The following is a 14,602-nucleotide window of genomic DNA, read 5'->3' on the forward strand; positions in this document are numbered from 1 at the left end:
AGATGACAAAAAATTTTTGTTGCAAAAAAGTGTACAAAATCAAAGAAGGGTATTTTTGTAAACAAACATTTCTTTTATATATTTTATGTAAGATGTATTATTTCTTATACATCAAACCAAATAATGTATAAGAAATAATACATGCATAACTAATACAAGTATAACTAATACAGATATTATTAATGCAATCATTATTAATAGACTATATTCTATATTGTTCTTATACACTCTACCAAACGACCCCTACGTCTCCTCTCCAGATTGGCATTTGTTGTTGCACCCATTTGTACGTGGCATTTGTTCTTGACCCCACCTTTCTCCCGAAACCCATCACGTTCGTCATAATCTGTTCACCATGCTCTTTGTAAGCTTTGACCTACGTCTGTTGTTATCATGTGCGACTCGGTTGAAATTCATCTACGGTAGATATACTTGAAATCTTTTTACGCTAATGATAAGTGTTTGAGACCTTCAATCATGGCCAGATTTCTTTTTTGATGTTGATGAAGTTTCAAGAATATCAAAAGTTGCCAGTAAAATTCTATTGATTTTCTTCATTTTTTCCACCTCTTATAAAAAATGTTGGCACTAAAAAGAGTTGTACTTTCATGGATTCTTGTAGTGAACTACTTCATGTTGTTGAATTTGGGTGAGTCAAGAGTTGCCCAAGAAGAAGGTAAAATTCTGTACTCTTTTTTTTCAAGTTTGGTGGTTGGGTTAAGTGAATGGTGCATAAAAAGGTATATGTGATTTTTTTAGAAAGTCAAATTTTGTGCAAGAAATCAAGAATTCTGATATACTGAAGTTGTTTCTTTTTCTTCCTCCTGTTCAGCAAAGTTTCTTGAGGAAAGATCAATTATTTGAGTTTTTATTAGAGGTAAAGTGAGGAGTAGAAAGGTTCTGTTCAGTTAGATTTTTTGTATGGTAGAAAAATGGAGCATGCTCTCCACTTTTTGCATGATTTTTTGTTAGGTTTGTTGGGCCTATTTTTTTCTTCTTTTTGTAATTAGTTTGGGCAGTGGCACTTTTAATCTTGTTGTGCAAGTGATTGGTTTGAGCAGTGGCACTGTTAATTTTGTTGTGAAGTGATTCTAACCTCCTGACTAGCTTTAGAGCACACGGCAATTGGTACTACTTCGCTATCGGTCACTATTAACGACGATTCAGCTTGTGTTCATCGAATTGACTCCACTCCAGAGAACAAAATCAAAGAAGGAGCTCCCTCAACTATTGTTGAAGCCATCTGACAACGTCACAAGAGCATAAACAACAGGTATCTACAGTATTAGGTATATTTTTGTCAATTGAGATACTTTTTTTCAACATGATGATTTAGTTCAATTCATGTTTACGATTGAAATTTGTTTCATTCATTCTTCAATATTTGATCTTTTTCATGAAAAAAATAAATTTTCCTTGTTCTATATTAGAATGAGTGTGATGATGGTATCGACAATGAGTGTGGTAGTAATCGTCCTTCAATCTTAGAAGAATGAGTATGATGATGGTATCAACAATGAGTATGGTAGTAATCGTCCTTCAATCTGATTAATTCATACGTGATATTTTTTTCAATGAAACCAACACAGTTTTCTTTCATCGCTATTGCTTCTTCTATCGAAGGTTTAGAGCTGAAAATTTAAGTAAATTAAAGTTGCCAAGGATATAGAAGTAGTAAAGAAAAAGTTAGATCAAGTGTCTGCTATCTATCAATATAAATTCTGCATCCCAAGTCATTTGCTGTTTAACTTTAAGTCATGAATAACTTTAAGCACAATAAAAGGGGATGTATTATGCTTTTAACTCTCCCACGGTTTAGGCTCAACTAATCAAACTTAGTTCGTGCTTTGAAGAATTCTGTGTTTATAGTTGAATGATTATGTACTTAAATCAAATTTCATCTTGATTTTCAATATTATGTACTTGGAGAAAATATTGACTTGATAGTATCTATCGTTGCACTACTTGATTGGCAAACCGATTTGTAAAAAAAAGATTTATAAACACTTCTCAAAAAGGGCAGGTGTGAGGATAATTTAAGCTAGATAGTGGACTAATATTCACTATAACACTATCTAATCTTTGAAGGTTCATAGTGTACCGTAAACTCCATTCCACATATTTTGGTACATGTATCTGTCATATTTCATTTCAACTCTCCTTTTCTAAACAATAAGTCAAGAACCATCATGGTCACATGTTCTCATGAGAAATGTGGCCAACAGATTCACCATTTTCCTTTCTCTTTATTTTTGTGAGGACAGAGGTTGTGATGATTACAATAGGTGTTGCAGCTCTAAATACAAAAGTATATTTTCAATGGAGTTGCATCGTACAGTAAGTTTTTCATAAATTTCGGTAATTATAAATCATATCCTTCATTGTTTTTTCCTTTGTGTTTTGGCTATTTGGGTGTTGGATTTGGTATTTTAGGTTTGATGTTTGCAGCCCTATGTGATATGAACCATCTGTTCACTCTTGAAACACTTGATTGGTATTCAAACGAAAAGCACTTCTGATGGAGGTCAGCAAAAATATGAAGATGCGGATGTTTACAGCAATGAATTTTTTATATATTCTATTTGGCTATTAATGTGCCACGTGATTTCTTAATTTCATAAATAGTGAAATGAACAATTTGAATTGTGTTGGATTTGATTTTGCAAGTGCTTTAGATGGAAAGCAAAAAGAAATGAAATACTTGCTCAGGTAAATTAGCCTAAGGTAATATAGAAAATTTTCATGTTTGTAGTTATACTATTAATGCTATGCATTTTAGCTCTTATGTATAGTAGGCGTTAGAAAATCGTTCAAAACAATATCAGAATCTGAATGTTGGGCCACTTATCTAGTAATTTAAAAAAAAAAAAAATCTAAAAATCACACAAATACAGAACTTATGTTTTCAATATTACAAAAAATTCCAACTCCCCAAAACATATTACAAAAATTCCACATATACACAGAATGCTATGTATATATCGACTATATTATGTATATTAATAGGGAGAGAGTAAAATAATTAAAAAAGTGAGAGAGAGTGTAATTACTTTTAAAAGCTTGATATTTATGTTATTTATACTTTAAAAATAGTCACTACTTAAAAAGCGTCAACAAAGTAAAATGTACAACTGCAGGAATCCCAATAGATTAGTCAAATCAAGGAATAACCGCGGGGAGCGGGGGGGGGGGGGGGGGGGGGTGTTAGAAGAACGACCCCAATTATACACTTCAGAAAGTTCATCCCAATTTTAGATCGGATTTCCAATAACGTCTGGAACAGAAACTGTGCCTTCCTGATAACGCAAACATTAAGAATGCTACTACTTCTCAATGCAAAATATACACTGCACTTTCTGGTTTCCCCTATCTAAGGAGCTAGACCTAAAATGCTATATGCAAAACATTCTACGCGTTAGATGAAGAATGTGAGAATTTACACCAACGACAATTCATTCATTTGCGATGGCTATTTTTCCCTGCCGTTCTAGCTCATACAGCATGCAAAGTGCAGCTGAATCAAGTGAACTTTTCTTATCAGCTCTTTCATCCCCCGTAAGCTCTATCACACCATAGTCAGGTATAGTGAGAGAGATTTGAGATGCAAAACTGTTGTAAACCCTCCTTTTATCAGCGCCTTCACCACATTCAATAAGTGATCTGGCCATAATATACACTCAATAAGCAACAACCTAGGAAACACGGTTCGATAAAAACAAGAAGCAAAGTACTGGTTAGCAGATAAACTAGTTTTACTTACTTCGATTTACGCTCTACTGACTCAAAACTTGGCATTGGCCACTGCAGTTTCTTGCATAGGTCATAAAGTGACATGCGAGGTCCACCCCTTCTCATGTTGATTGGCCGAATTGCTGCCAAGTTAAAAAGAGAGAAGACCATTAAATCCAAATGTTTTAAGGTGATGCACACCAGCAGACCTTTCGAAAACCAACTTTTCTTTAATTATTTAACTTTGGGATATATTCTGTCAAATAAAAGGGCGGGAATGGTTAAAATGGTTTTAAAAACATATTTGTGAGTTTTCATGTTCAGAGAGCTACTTACATTATTAAAAAGGAGTAAAATACAGGAGCTGAAACTCAGGTCATTCCAGATCCCACTTTGCTTTTGTAGGAAATGGAACTAAGGTAAAGCAATGTGTATTCAAGGGTTAACAGACTCAGAAGCCCCCATTATGTGTTACTAAAACTTACTAAACTAGGTATTCCAAGTTCTTCGAATTTTTTCAACTTGGACTTTTCCCCTCATTGTGCAACACCTCACAGGTGAGGGACTGATTACTCACCAAAACAAAGAGCGACATAAAACAAAGAAAAGAAGGAAAACAACAACCATAATAAAGTAATGCATGATTATTTTTAAAATTTAAATCTCAGAGATAGATAACTATTATTTTTACACGAGGGAATATTGCGATTCCGGAAACTGCCTCGACAAAAATCTCAATCCAAGTGCTGTAACTTTTGATGGATTCACAAGGAGACAGGTGCAAGAATCACCAAGAAGACAGGTGGATACTGCAACTTTTCACGTGTTCACAGAAAGGAATTGATATATTGCTCAAAAACAGGCAGCTAGAGAGATTTAAGGGCAAGACTCCATCACTTCATGAATCTGCTGCTCACTGCTCAGAGGAGCAAATCGGCATTGGTACCTATACCATGTGCCTCAGGTTGTGATAGGTTGGGAAGGAGCCCTTGACAGATTTGAGAGGTAAGAGGGAGCAAGGTGTTTTTAAGGATGAATATTTCGAGAAAATGCTGAGGAAGCTGGGAATGGAAGGATCAAGGAAAGTATAGAAATATGCAGTAAAAATGATCCTGGGAAGCAGAAATTGACCCATTTTTAATGATCCGACTTTTTGATATCCATGCAAAATGAAGAACAGCAAAGGAGATGAGTGAGGGTATTGAGGGGAGAAACAACATGGAAGGGGGATTGGAATGTCAGGGAAAAAGTATTAAACAAATGGTTTGAAGCCCTTAGGGCAGTCTAGTTAATGCAGATGTTTGGCAACCTTTTGCAAAGAATAGGGTATGTGTATTTCTCTTCTTCTGTATGGACCTTTATGCAGGAAATTCTCTTTACAATCAATAAGTCTCATCTTTAGGGAGGGTGTATTGTCTGAATAGTGGAAGGTGTAAGAACAAGAGGGGACGACCTTGTGTAGGACTTGAACACAACACCTATATATGCAGGGCAGAACTGCGACTACTAGGCTGCAACATCAATACATGAATCATGTTTATTTCAAATATGATGAACCTTTTCAAGGATATTGATTGATGTTTGACAAGTATCATCTTGCCACCATATTAGAACGGTAGTTTATTCCCCTTCCAAACGAGATAATACAACAACAACAACAACAAACCCAGTGTATTCCCACCTAGTGGGGTCTGGGGGGGTAAGATGTACGCAGTCCATACCTCTACCTTTGATGAAGTAGAAAGGCTGTTTCCGATAGACCCCCGGCTCAAGGCACGAGATACCACACAAACACATAGTAAAGCACAGAAGCAGATTACATAACATAAATACGGCACCCATAAGTAATATAAATCAGAGGAAAGCAGAGGAAAGCACACAGATTCGTAGTAAAACATGGAACACGGAACACGGAATCATAACGGGAATAAAACCCCCCCAAGTAATTCCCTACACTAGTGACCCAAACTGGCCCTAATCCTCTGCCGAAATACGCGCCCTCCAGACCTTCCTATCTAGGGTCATGTCCTCGGTGAGCTGTAACTGTTCCATGTCCCGCCTAATCACCTCACCCCAGTACTTCTTTGGCCTACCCCTATCCCTCCTAAAACCATCCAACGCTAGCCTCTCACACCTACGGACCGAGGCGTCCATGCCCCTCCTCTTCACGTGTCCGAACCATCTCAATCGTGCTTCCCGCATCTTGCACTCTACTGAAGTCACACCAACCTTCTCCCGGATAGTCTCATTTCAAACTCTATCCCCTCTAGTCAGTCCACACATCCAGCGCAACATCCGCATTTCTGCCACCTTCATTTTTTGAATGTGGGAGTTCTTAACTGGCCAACACTCCGCTCCATACAACAAGGCCGGACGAACTACCACCCTGTAGAATTTGCCTTTAAGCTTGGGCGGCACCTTCTTATCACACAGCACCCCCGACGCGAGTTTCCACTTCATCCATCCCGCCCCAATACGGTGCGAGACATCCTCGTCAATCTCACCGTTACTCTGGATCACGGACCCAAGATACTTGAACTTATCCCTCTTACATACCTCCTGTGCTTCCAGCTTCACTACTACCTCATTCTCCCACCTCACGTCATTAAACTTGCATTCCACATACTCTATCTTGCTTCTGCTCACCCTGAACCCTTTAGACTCAAGAGTTTGCCTCCACACCTCTAATTTGTCATTCACACCCCCTCGAGTCTCATCTATCAGAACTACATCGTCTGCAAAAAGCATACACCACGGCACCTCCCCTTGAATACGTCGCGTCAACACATCCATCACCAACGCAAACAAAAAGGGACTAAGAGTAGATCCCTGATGACAGGCCTGTCAGGACAGTGAAATGCTCTGAGTCTCCTCCCGCCGTCCTCACCTGGGTTTTCGCTCCATCATACATATCCTTAATTACTCTGGTATATGCCAGCGGTACTCCACTCACCTCCAAACATCTCCAAAGCACCTCCCTGGGGACTTTGTCGTATACCTTCTCCAGGTCGATAAACACCATATGCAGATCCTTCTTCCTCTCCCTATACTGCTCCACCAACCTCCGCACCAGGTAGATTGCCTCCGTCGCCGAGCGGTCGGGCATAAATCCGAACTGGTTTTCCGAAATAAATACTATCCGTCTCAGCCTCACCTCGACCACTCTCTCCCAGATCTTCATAGAGTGACTCAATAACTTAATCCCCCTATAGTTATTGTAACTCTGAATGTCCCCCTTATTCTTATAGAGAGGGACCATGGTACTCCACCAAACGAGATAATAGTGTAACAAAAAAAAAAAGAAATAAGAGCAGCCCGATGCACAAAGCATCCTGCATTAGCAGGGTTCGGGGAAGGAATAATATGTGTAACTGTGAGAATTGAAAAATATTATTGAATGATGTGTTCACATAATTACATCAAGACCCTATTTATAGACACTATAGTACAATCCTTTTCCAAGTAGGATTTTGTATATACTCTTCCTATTTCTACACATATTCTAACACTCCCCCTCAAGCCGGTGCATACAAATCATATGTACCGAGCTTGTTACAAATGTTATTAATACGAGGACCGGTGAGGGACTTGGTGAAGATATCTGCAAGTTGATCATTTGAATTAACAAATTTTGTAAAAATATCTCCTAAGAGTATTTTTTCTCTGATAAAGTGACAATTAATTTCTATGTGTTTAGTCCTCTCATGAAACACTGGATTTGATGCGATATGAAGGGCTGCTTGATTATTACACACAAGTTCCATCTTACCGGTTTCTCCAACTTTTAATTCTCTCAGCAACTGTTTGATCCAAACTAGCTCACAAGTTGCTACAACCATTGCTAGATATTCTGCTTCTGCACTAGATCGAGCAACCATACTCTGTTTCTTACTCTTCCAAGACACCACATTACCTCCTACTAAAACACAATATCCGGAGGTAGAACGTCTATCAGAGGGTGATCCTGCCCAATCAGCATCTGTGTATCCAATGATATGCTCGTGATCTCGATCCTCAAAGAGTAGTCCTTTACCTGGAGCTGACTTTATATATCGCAGAATACAAACAACTGCATCCCAATGACTAATGACTATCACAGGGAAAGGTCATAAACTGACGTACAACACTCACAGGAAAGGATATGTCAGGTTTAGTCACGGTGAGATAATTCAACTTTCCAACCAACCGCCTATACCTTTCAAGATCACTGAGTGGCTCCCCCTGTCCTAGTAGAAGTTTGGCATTTGGATCCATAGGAGTGTCAATGGGTCTACATCCCATCATTCCCGTCTCCTCAAGAATGTCTAAGGCATACTAGCGTTGAAAAATAACAACACCTGATCTGGACTGAGCAACCTCAATACCTAGAAAATATTTCAGTCTGCCGAGGTCTTTGGTCTGAAAATGCTGAAAGAGATGTTGCTTCAATTTAGAGATACCATCTTCATCATTGCCGGTAATAACAATATCAACATAAACCACCAGATAAATACACAAATTTGGTTGAGAATGTCGATAAAACACTAGGTGATCAGCTCCACTAGAATCATGCCAAACTGCTGAATTACTGTGTTGAATTTTCCAAACTAAGCTCGAGGAGACTGTTTCAGACCATAGAGTGACCTGCGCAATCGACATACAAGGCTACTAGACTCCCCCTAAGCAACAAAATCAGGTGGTTGCTCCATATAGACTTCTTTCTCAAGATCACCATGCAAAAAACATTCTTAATATTCAACTGATAAAGAGGCCAATGACGAACGACAGGAATGGATAGAAAAAGAAAGACAGATGCTATTTTAGCCACTGGAGAAAAAGTGTCACTATAATCAAGCCCAAATATTTGTGTGTATCCTTTGGTAACAAGGCAAGCCTTAAGCCGATCAACCTGACCATCTGGACCAACTTTGACTGCATAAACCCAACGGCAACCAACAATAGATTTACCTACAGGAAGGGGAACAAGCTCCCAAGTACCACTTACATGTAAAGCAGACATCTCATCTATCATATAGCCTGCTTTCATCCTAAATGAGAGAGTGCTTCACCGATAGTCTTAGGTATGGAAATAGATGACAAAGACGATACAAAAGCATAATGGGGTGATGATAAACGATGATAAGTCAAGAAAGTATAGTGTGGGTTAGCATTACGAGTGGAACGCATACCTTTTTGAAGTGCAACTGATTGGCTAGAAGAAAGCAAGTCCGCAGTAGGAGCAGCACCCGATGCATGACATGAATCATCTGGGACTAAAGGTGGACGCGAACGACGATGATAAGTCAGAAGTGGTGGCACTGTAGTAGGGGACGTAGAAGTAACCGTTGATTCCTTAAAGGTTAGTTCGGGTAAGTCTGGAGATATGGGTAAGACCAAGGATGGTGCGGGTAAGACCGGAGATACGGGTAAAATCTCAGAGATATCAAGACGATTAGAAGATATATAGTAAGGTCGAGATTCAAAAAAAGTGACATCGGTGGACATAAAGTAGCGACGAAGATCTGGTGAATAACAACGATACCCCTATTGAACTCGAGAGTAACCAAGGAAGAGACACTTGAGAGCACAAGGGGCTAATTTATCTTTTCCAGGGGCTAAGTTATGAACAAAACATGTGCTCCCAAAGACACGAGGGGGGATAGAGTAGAGATGTGACAGTGGAAACAATATAGAATAGGGAACCTTATTCTGAAGGGAAGATAATGGCATTTTATTAATTAGATAACAAGACGTGAGGACTGCATCACCCCAAAATTGCAGCGGAACATGGAATTCAATGAGAAGAGTGCGAGCAGTCTCAAGAAGATGTCTATTTTTTCTTTCTGCTATACCATTCTGTTGTGGGGTGTATGGACAAGATGTCTGGTGAACAATTCCTTGATGAGTCATAAACTCCTGAAACTCAGAGGGTACGTATTCTAAGGCATTGTCACCACGAAAAGTACGAATACAAACACCAAATTGAGTTTGTTTTTCAGTACAAAAACTTTTGAATATAGAAAATATCTCAGAACGATCTTTTATTAAGAAAACCCAAGTACATCTTGAAAAATCATCAATGAAACTAACAAAATAATGAAAACCTAAAGGTGAACTGACTATACTAGAACCCCAAACATCAGAATGTACTAATGAGAAAATAGACTTTGAATGACTCTTAACACTACGTGGGAAAGTAGCATGGGTGTGTTTCCCAAGTTGACATGACTCGCAATCTAATGTGGATAAACTAGACAAACTAGGCACCATCTTTTGTAGCTTGGATAGACTCGGATGTCCTAAACGTTTGTGAATTAGGGCTGGAGGGTCTGTAACGGAGCATGCTGTGAAGGAATTTGAAGAGGTGAGATGGTAAAGGTTTTGTGATTCATGTCCTGCGCCAATCGTCTGTCCCGTACTGTGGTCCTGCATTAGAAAAGAGTCATCAAGAAAAGTTATGCTACAATTAAGGGCACGTGTCAAACGACTAACAGATGCAAGATTAAAAGGACAACCAGGGACATAAAGAACAGAGTCTAGAGTGACAGAAGATAGGGGTTTGGCTTGTCCAATTCCTTTTGGTTTTGTTCGGATCCCATTGGCTAAAGTAATAGCAGGAAGAGATTGTGAATAAAAAATATCAAACAAAAGAGATTCGTTACTAGAAATAAGATCAGAAGCACCTGAGTCTACAACCCATGATCAAAGAGTACTAGACTGTGAAACACAAGCAAAAGGATTACCAGCAACAGAAGCATCAGGCTGGGCAACTGAGGCTACTTGTGGAGATGTCTTCTTACTTGGTCTATACTGGAGGAACTCATTATATTCTGTTTGGGCAATATGAGCATTATTGGATGGTCGATTAGGCTGTGGAGATGTCGGCTTACTTGCTCGATTCCGAAGGAACTCATTTATTCCTTTACAGCAGCAGGATCATAACTGGGTGGTGGACCATGCAAACTATGACATATATCCTGAGTGTGTCCAACTTTATGACAATAACTACACTTCGATCGAGATTTTCCAAAACGATCTCCTCCTCGCCGATTTTCCATAGGCTAATATGTTCGTTTTTCTATGGTTTGAGATGCAAGAATAGAAGAGTCAACAGTGGGTGATGAAACTACTTTGAGACTGGGAGGCGCGGCAAGACGAACGAGAGAATAACTCATCAATTGTAGGAACCGTAGGACTAGCTAAAATCTGATCACGTACAACATCATGATCAATAGAAAGTCCACCAAGTGTAAGAACTAAAAACAACATCTACCTGTGCTCTTGTTGTTTTTTACATCCGCAATGACGGGCATCAATGTATCAAATTCTTCCATGACTGCTTGTACTTGTCCCAAGTAAGTAGACATATCGGATTCCTGTTTCTTCAAGTTGGTCATTCGAGCTATCACATCATAAAAACGAGATATATCATTAGTGTATAAAGCACGCGCCTTTTTCCAAACCAAATAACACGTCTGGAATGGACGAAACAAGAGCATCAACTTGGAATCAATAGATTGTTGTAAGAGACTACATAGTTGAGCGTCAACTTTCTCCCATTGCTCTTTAGCTTTCGCATCTTCCATGCTAGACTTTCCCTTTTCATCTACCACACTAGCCTTGCTCGTTAAATGATCTTGGACACCTTGACCTTCGCACCACAACTCAACCGAGGAAGCCCAGGCTAAATAATTTGAACTTTCCATTAAAGGTTCGGAAGTGATCATAGGACTTGAACTTCCAATTCGTATATTTTTAGAGCCAAAAATATCATGCCCAAAAAACATCTTGGTAATTTGACTTTACAACTCCCAAAAACCAGTTGCTGGAAACGGAAAACAGTTACCAAAATTATGAAGTTGCCGTATTTTAAGTTCCGACGATCGGAATCTCCAAATACTTGACGAAATCTGGAAAAGAGTATGTGGTTGGAGTCGGAATAGACCGGCGACCCCAACAGAAAAAAAAGAAAAATTGAAAAATTGAACCGGAGACGTGCTCACGCGCCGGCGCGTGAAGTAGATCTCGCCGGAATTTCGGGATTTCGACTGGCGCATGGGGGCGCATGGATGGTTCTTTTCCGGTGATTTTGGTTGGGTTTTTATCGCCTGATCGTTCCGATCCTATTGGTGGTATTGTATTGTTCACACAACCCACAAAATTAAATATGATGCAAATCAGTCACCGGAATTGGCGTGACTGAGGTTTCTCACAACGCTCTGATACCATGTGAGAATTGAAAAATATTATTGAATGATGTGTTGACATAATTACATCAAGACCCTATTTATCGACACTATAGTACAATCCTTTTTCAAGTAGGATTTTGTATATACTATTCCTATTTCTACACATATTCTAACAGTAACTATAGAATAAAATTATAAAATGTACTTAGCCAAAATGTTTGGCCCCTTCTCCTCAAAGAGAAGAAACTAAGTGTACTTCAGTTATTCAATCTTAATGAGATATACTTTCAACTAACTACGTTATTAAAATTTTCCTGTGTACCTGAGAAACTTCTCTATCTTGCTCCAGTTAAAAATGTATGCAATTTCCCTTTAATCTTGCCGAGTCAAACAAAGTCATACATATATAGAAGTATATATATCTAAGTAAACATTAGATACGAATAATATTTATTTTGATTGAGCTCCAGATACTTGTATGCTACATCCTAAACAGATAAACCCTAGAAAATCAAATAATGTGATAAAAGTTGGGCGGGTATGTTGGTGCTAGTAGTGGATGGCCATTTCTTGATAAGTTAATTTTTATTAAAAGGTATCCTGAAAAGCTTCTTAAGGCTGGGGTGATTCAATATTTCATTGAAGAAATAAGAATTTTCCTTTTGCTACAGTAATTTCAAGCGCATACCTTGGATGTCCTGATTTGAATGACAAGCACTGGTGAAGCAGTCACTCTGAACAGATTGAGCTTTTTCCGTCTTTAAATTCAAACATATTTTCTTTTGCTTTTTGCATGTATCCATATCAGGACAAGTAGTATTTGCCTGGCTGCAGATGTCACCATCAAAGCCTAAAGATTGTGGCACATCAACAAGGCTGGTCTCTTCGTTTCTCTTCTTGGATGAAATTCCTTTTTTCTGTTGTTAGAATACAAGGGTCAAACAATGTGAGAAATAACTCTATCCAAAGCTTGGATGTCCGGCAATACATAATTGAAGAATTCACTTGGTCAATTCTAGATGGAACTTACCATCTAGTTCAACATTAATTGTAATGGAAAATGCAGAGAATAAAGTCGTCTTATCAAGTATGGTTTTTGTTCCAACTTATTACACCATGTAATACAGATCTATGATGAGCTAGTCACTGACCTTTAGATACTGTATATGCATGCTAGCACATAATATATTATAACAAATTTGTCGGCATCTTCAGAGATTTCATTAATATCATAAAGTTCTCTTTTCAAATTCGAAATGGCATACAAAAGCTAATTCTGATTAAAAAAAATAAACGCCTAGTTATTTCCGCACTCTCTTTCTAGTTATAGTACTTTGATAGACATCACACGACTTGGAAAGCAACCAACTCATTAGTCTACACTTGAACCCAGAAAAGATGAATCAGTTTCAGAAACAAAATGAAAAAACAAAAATGAAGCGCGGCTGACAAGAAAGTTTAACATTACAACATCAGCAGTTGCAATGGTAACTTTCACGAACATAAGTACAACAATACCCGCCATGATTTTCTTTCTTCTCATCATTCTTTTCCATATTACCTAAGGACGTTCCCATCACACAAATTATGGCTCATCTAATGGCAGAAAAAAGGACCAAACATTGGATGAGAATCATCTTCCTGGTAAGACATACCTCTAAGTCCTTCAGTAACTTCAGAGCTGCTTGTGCCTTTGCATTCTTTCTAGTTTGTCCAGATCCCTCAGCGACCAGCAGTTCATCTTTCAGCTGTAACCTAAGCTCTGCATTCACTGAATCCCCCTTCACCACGCAATGGTCTTTCAAAAAGTAGCCAAGTGAGTCACATAATTCTATGAGCTCACGCAATGGAGGTAGTTCAAGCTTATCAGGAGTCACGATGGGAGACAATAGTGGCTTGAAGATCTTCCAAACTTCATCCAGGTTAAGCTTAGTATCAATAAGTACTGCTCCAGCAATACTCTCTACCAAGTCTCCAAGTACCTATGACAAATTATTATCCCATGAATACAACCAGCCTGCTCTAAATATTTGACAGATTATAGGTGGATTAATGTGGCATATGCTCAGCAATGTTATATCCTAGGAGACATTCAAGACTATAGTTGGAACTGAGATCAATAACATATGGTTACAGTGACATGTAAGTGGAGCATCAGTAATAGAACCTTTGGGGCTTTGTTTCCTTGGAGTGAACAAGAATTAGAGACTGACTTCACGAACAATGATATTTCACTTTCAAGATATCCAGAACGATGTTGAAGGTGGACATGAAGATCACTTCTCACAGCAGCATAAGCGAAATTATCATTATTGACAGAAGCAGAACGCAGATCTGTCAGTTCCCCAGGATCAATATCCTTATGCTTCTGGTAAAGGTACCAGGTAATGAGAATGTCCAGTACTGCGTCGCCAAGAAATTCAAGCCTCTGTCACAGATTTGACAAAAAATAAGAGTCTAAGCTGACAACAATGCATATCTTAAGAGAAACATGACTAATATGAAGTATAATGCACAGCTGGTGCTGCATTGTAAAGAGGCGGGTGAGCATGTGGATCATCTCCTTCTACATTGCAGGCTTACCATAAGACTATGGGGGGATATATTTAGGTGGTTTGGTACTCCATTGGTAATGCCAAAAAACTGTGAAAGATTTGATGTTCAGCTGGAAGAGTTGGAGAAGGAGAAGACGACGAAAGGGCTTG

At 38.7% G+C, this 14,602-nt stretch overlaps 1 protein-coding gene and 1 long non-coding RNA gene across 2 annotated transcripts in view; one reads left to right on the forward strand and one right to left on the reverse strand.

Annotated features, from left to right (window-relative positions):
- Positions 1-228: 228 nt before the first annotated feature.
- Positions 229-2,689, forward strand: LOC107839038. The gene is made up of 2 exons (XR_007043981.1): positions 229-533; positions 623-2,689. It is a non-coding gene; the product is annotated as an uncharacterized LOC107839038 (long non-coding RNA).
- Positions 2,690-3,043: 354 nt separating this feature from the next.
- The window catches only part of LOC107839037 (endoribonuclease Dicer homolog 3a), a 72,833-nt gene continuing 61,274 nt past the window's right edge, over positions 3,044-14,602 (reverse strand). The window contains exons 21-25 of the mRNA XM_016682376.2: positions 14,065-14,325; positions 13,553-13,879; positions 12,586-12,814; positions 3,761-3,872; positions 3,044-3,660 (exon numbers count right to left, since the gene is read on the reverse strand). Coding sequence (XP_016537862.2) covers positions 3,453-3,660; positions 3,761-3,872; positions 12,586-12,814; positions 13,553-13,879; positions 14,065-14,325 — 1,137 coding nt within the window. The 3' untranslated portion in view covers positions 3,044-3,452. The remainder of the gene's footprint in view (positions 3,661-3,760; positions 3,873-12,585; positions 12,815-13,552; positions 13,880-14,064; positions 14,326-14,602) is intronic.

This window comes from Capsicum annuum, chromosome 8 (assembly GCF_002878395.1).
Source record: "Capsicum annuum cultivar UCD-10X-F1 chromosome 8, UCD10Xv1.1, whole genome shotgun sequence".
Lineage (NCBI taxonomy): Eukaryota > Viridiplantae > Streptophyta > Magnoliopsida > Solanales > Solanaceae > Capsicum > Capsicum annuum.